The sequence below is a fragment of the Marmota flaviventris genome, chromosome 3 (genome assembly GCF_047511675.1).
Source record: "Marmota flaviventris isolate mMarFla1 chromosome 3, mMarFla1.hap1, whole genome shotgun sequence".
NCBI classification, from domain to species: Eukaryota; Metazoa; Chordata; class Mammalia; order Rodentia; family Sciuridae; genus Marmota; species Marmota flaviventris.
Window position 1 is genome coordinate 62,168,223 of NC_092500.1, and position 5,634 is coordinate 62,173,856.

Here is a 5,634-nt window from a genome sequence, read left to right on the forward strand (position 1 = left end):
CAATACATTTTCCTTTTCCTCTTGAGTTTTCTAAATTACATTTAATGATTGGTAAAGTTATATGGGCTGTCTTCTGTGGTTAAAATAATTAAGAAAACTGCATTATAAGTGGAATGATTTAAAGAGATTCAAACAAAGGATAAATTTCTGTATTTGAACACAAGTGTATGATTTAGGCTTATAACACTCAAAGATGAAAGCAATGTAATCATTATTTTAATAGTAGCATACAAAAAAAGGAGCAGAGAACTAAGGTAGTAAGGGTAGAAGGTTGAAGAAAACAACATATCATTAGAATTAGTTAAACAAGATGAATGCCTTCCATTTAAGAATAAAATGTCTGTTGTGTGGAGTGGCAGAGGGCAGAAGAGTTGAGTTTGAAACAGGTACAGATATAAAATATCATATTAAAAATTAAATATCAAAGTTTTAATAAAATATACGATATAATATTTTAAATTATCATAAGTATCATATTGATATTCAATAAAGTCTAATGCATTTATAGTAATATAGAAATGCATGTATAGTAAAAAAAACATAAGTAAATTATATATATTAAATAATATAGTGAAGCAAAGAATTATTATAGCAAAGATGACCAAAAATCCACAAATAATACTTTAGCACATTCAGCTTGTGTCACATCAAGAAAGCAAAACATTAATAAAGTTAGGGATATTTTAATAAAATTCTAAATACATTTGAGATAATAACTCCTTTTACAATCCACAGAGAGGATAAAGTTTCATGAGCTACTGCCACATAATTTTTATCTGTGTGACTTTAAAGTAGGAAAGTTCTGTATTCTTGTATTCCTCTTCTACCTAAATCCAATCATTCATACCAATTAAGAAGAATTTAAATCCTGCCACAATGGGATTGGTTATAACCCACATTTAGAGGAAAAGAAATTTAAAAAACAAATTTTCTGTCCCGCCAGAACAGTGACATGCCACCCAGAGTATATTTTTAAAGCAAGTGACTTACTCCACCCATACACCTGACTCAATTAAGTGCCTTGATTATTATTTAGTGTTCATACATCTTTAAAGTAAAAATAAATAAAAGCAGAAAAAATGGGGCAAAAATCTTTTCTTCTCTTTGTTTTAGAAAAACTAGCTAATGATGGGGGGGGGAACTTGAGTTAGTGCCTCTATCTAGATCATGTAATTTAAAAAAACTTTTTCTATTAATTAAAACATATATGAAAACTTTAATAATATTAAAAATTTTGATTTTGATGGGATAGGTATATGTAATAAATATTGCCAGGCCAATAAGTAAAATTACATACAATGTTATAGTGCTCCATACCAAAATTATTTAAAATGTTACAAAGAAAATATAAACAGAATATCTATACCAAAAATGACAGAAAAAGGATCAAATTTATTATGCTTCAAGACTGGCCCTATACCTCCATTCAAGAACGACTATTGCTAGAATATACAATTGCCATTTTACACTATTCAATAGGCATTGTAATGTGCATAATAAATTTGGATAATACTGGAGCCATACTGGTGTTGAGTTTAACCCCACCAAGCTTTGTAAGCTCCTGAGACCTCAATTTCCTCATTCAAAAATGGTAATAAATACAATCCATGGGTCAGGCACCGTGGCACACACCTGTAATCCCAGTTTCTCAGGGGTCTAAGGCAGGCAGATCAAAAGTTCAAAGCCATCCTCAGCAAAAATGAGGTGCTAAGAAACTCAGTGAGACCCTATCTCTAAATAAAATACAAAACAGGGTTGGGGATGTGGCTCAGTGGCCTAGTGACCCTGAATTCGATCCCTGGTACCCCAAAATTTAAAAATTTTAAAAAAAATCTGTTGTCTTCATGTATCAGCTTTCATTATTATATGATGCAATAATTTATATTAGAGGAAAATAAAACCTTACATAATGTTATTGTCACAATTTCTATATGAAGAAAGACTTCCTGAATGATAGCTTTTTTAGAGACACGGTAACTCTCTGAATGAGAGTCCCCAGAATGTATTTTTTAATAAAGTCTGGATTTTTGAGAAATATTAACCCTTTAACTCAAAAATATTCTACATAATATCTTTCACTTTCCATTTGCCATCAACACAATGTGCTTCATCTTGTAAAAAAGATAAAGAATAACACACAGAGATTGACTATTATGTTAATGTTTATATAGTGACAACTCTAATATTTACTTCTTAAAATTAAAATGAAAATATATTAGCACATCATAAAATTAGAATGTAAAAGCTTTTATGTAATTGAGGTAAATAAAATAATGTCATGCACCTATATTATTAGAAATATTATTTTATCAAACTTAGAAAATGGCATTTGTTTCTATATAAAAATGCCTTTGACATATTGCCATTTTACAAAACCTAGAGTAACTAGAATCACTGGAAAACAACTTTTGTCCAATATACAATGGTTTCCCAAATATCACAGAGAAGACCATGTCCCACATAATCTTTTCATAGCATCTTTCACATCTCTGTTTCTCAGACTGTATATTAGAGGGTTTAGCACTGGTATTATGAGAGTGTAGAATACAGCTACAATCTTGTTTTGCTGTGGTGAGGAGATGGCCACGGGCTGGGCATACATGAAGAACACAGATCCATAGAATAAACTCACCACTGCAATATGGGAGCCACAGGTGGAGAAAGTCTTATGCCTTCCCTGGGTCGAGGGGATCTTGAGGACAGTGGAGAGGATGTACGCATAGGAAACCAGGATGACGGTGGTGGTGATGATGATGACAGCAGACAGCACGAACAGCACAATCTGATTCACAAAGGTGTCAACGCATGAGATCTTGATCAGGGCTGGGACATCACAGAAAAAGTGGTCCAGTCTGTTCTCTTGACAGAAACGCAAACTGAAAGTGAAACCTGTTTGTATCATGGAGTTGATGCATCCGCAGATGTAGGATCCACTTACCAACTGAACACAGACTTTCTGGGACATGTGCACAGGGTATAGGAGAGGGGAGCATATGGCTGAGAAGCGGTCAAATGCCATCACAGCCAGAAGGAAACCTTCAGTTGTGACAAACAAGGCAAAAAAGAAAAATTGGGCTGCGCAGCTATTGTATGGAATTTTCTTCTCATTGGTCAAGATGTTTGCTAAAGTTTTGGGAGCAATGACTGTGGAATAACAGACATCTAAATAGGACAGGTTTCTAAGAAAGAAATACATAGGCGTTTGAAGTCTGGAGTCCATCTTAATGACCGCTATCATGCTGACATTTCCCACCACGATGACCACATAGATCACCAAGAACACGAGGAATAAGAGGATCTGTAGCTCTGGAGGGGTTTTGAATCCCAACAGAATGAATTCAGTCACCTCGGAGGAGTTCCTACTCAGCTCATCCTTCAAAACTGAGATATGAACAGAACTGGAGGGATGTGAAATTGAAAGAAATGAGTGATCAAAAATGGTAACACATGGAAGAAAAGTTGCTTTATCATATTGTTCCCAATATTTCATAAAACACCAATGAACATAAAAATTATATTACTATTGAAAGTAGTCTTACTGAAGAGTTTAATTTGGTAAACCTTTCCAAATACACTGACCTGAAAATAATGGTGACATAAATCTTAGTTGTACAACACTGCTAAAAACTGTGGGTTTTACTTATATTTCCAAAACACAAGAAAATCCTACTTTCCTTTTCTTTCCTCTTTCCCTTCCCCTCTTCTCTCTTTCCTTTCTTGTCTTTAACCTTTCTTCCTTCTTTACTCTTTTTGAATATAGGGATACAAGTGGAAAATTTTTAAAACTTGAGCAGACCTCTTTCTTTTTAGAAGAAAGTTAATTACAAATGCAATCTTTTGCACGTGGATGTAGAACACACAGGACAACCTAAGATTCCACAAATGAAAAGTACAAAAGGAAAAAAGGTATATTTAAACAAGCTTCCATTATATTTAGGATATTTACTACTATTACTATAAAATATCCTTAAAATACAGTGGAGGGATACAGAAGGAAAAATATTTTAATTCTAATTTTACAAATGCATAAACTGAGATATGAAAAACAGATTTAAGTGACTTAGTGTTATACTAAGATTAAGCAGCATAGTAGTTTACTATTCAATAATCTATCATGAAATGGAAAGGGAAACTGACAATAAATTCAATATGAAAATGTCTTTTGTAATTGTATAAACTTATAAGTATGCTTATATAAACCACGATTGTAATGAATAGGCTAAATAGTAAACTTATAAAATGTAACTTGTAATTTTTTACTGCATTATTGCTGTGGTTTCAGTAAAGTTGACATGATTTTAAGGTAGATTGGATTTTTCATCTAAATCCAATAGTCTGCATTCTTGAAAATAAGTAAAGGTTATCAATATGACCAATGAATTTTAGAAGAGAGAAGAAAAGTTAAAATTACCTCTGGCAGGGCATATTAACCACAGAACTGCATGTTTTCCCTAAATTCATAGCTCACATTAAGAAGATAGTGGTTTTGGTAGAAGTAATGAAAAAAATTAAGAAATGTAAAGCTTCCCTTCTCTATTCCTCATTTAAAGAAAGGGTAGGTACAATAAGCAAATTAAATATGACATATTTTCAAGAATGAAATACTATTTCTACCTTGAAATACTACATTTATGTGAAATTAAGTATATTCACAAACAAAAACATGAAAAGAAAGAAGCAAACCTTTGTTTAGTAGGAAGTTTTTCTGCAACAGATTGCATTTCTTCATTGTTCAGAACATGACTCAAACTTGCTAATATAAAAAATACTAACAAAAATCGTGGCTTATCTCTTATTATTGTGTTTAAGTTTACTGCACTTTGTCATTGATTAAACTAACAAATAAACATTAAAAGGATCCTGAGAGATATTCCCTCATGGGGAGGGAAAAACAGTAGTGGGCAATCCCTCCACAAAATAATCACTAGGGATTAAAGTTCTCTCTCCTCAGTAAGATATTTTGTTCCATAATGCAGAAAGAAGAAAAAAAGAGAGAAAAATTATTAACTAGCAAACTTATCAGACCTTTGGAAAGTTATAAGGGCTCTCTGGAGAACATGAGAATTAACCTCCTTACAGAATAAAATCATAAAGCAAGCACAATTGGATGAGAAATTTGATTCTTCTATTTTCAAAATTTATACCAAAGTATATTGAAACTTGATGGATTATAATCCTTACTTTTAGTGACTCATTTCATACATGTATTGTAAATCTATCATGCTGGTATTACAGGAAAACTAATAGAGAGCATAAATAACAGTCAACAGAAGCAGTGAAATAAAAAATGGGGAAAGTAACATAGCTAGAAAGAGCAGACAGTCTTACCACCAACTGTGATTCAAGACACAAAAGTGTTATTGAAAAAGTCTAGAATCCTCATAATTGTGAGAATCACAGTAGGGTTTTCCCACCAAATGATAAAAAAAGAGAGAGAGAGAGAGAGAAAAAAAAAACACTCCAAAGGGCAGAGTCAAAGAGAAAGAAATACCCTAACGTCATACCTCCTCAACTGCATTTGTAGTGCAAAAGCAACCATAGCCAATAGGAAATGAACAAGTGCTCATGAAAATTGAAGGGAGATCAGCACAGTAGAAGAAAGGTATCAGGGGAAGGGACCACAGGAGGAAAAGG

The 5,634-nt window shown here is 32.8% G+C and overlaps 1 protein-coding gene across 1 annotated transcript; it reads right to left on the minus strand.

The window, feature by feature from the left end:
• Positions 1-2,437: 2,437 nt before the first annotated feature.
• LOC114103846 (olfactory receptor 9S13-like) lies at positions 2,438-5,502 on the minus strand. The gene is made up of 2 exons (XM_027949695.2): positions 5,498-5,502; positions 2,438-3,398 (listed from the first exon to the last, which is right to left on the minus strand). Exons 1-2 carry the CDS (start codon positions 5,500-5,502, stop codon positions 2,438-2,440), a joined length of 966 nt encoding a protein of 321 aa, XP_027805496.2.
• Between the last annotated feature and the right edge of the window lie 132 nt (positions 5,503-5,634).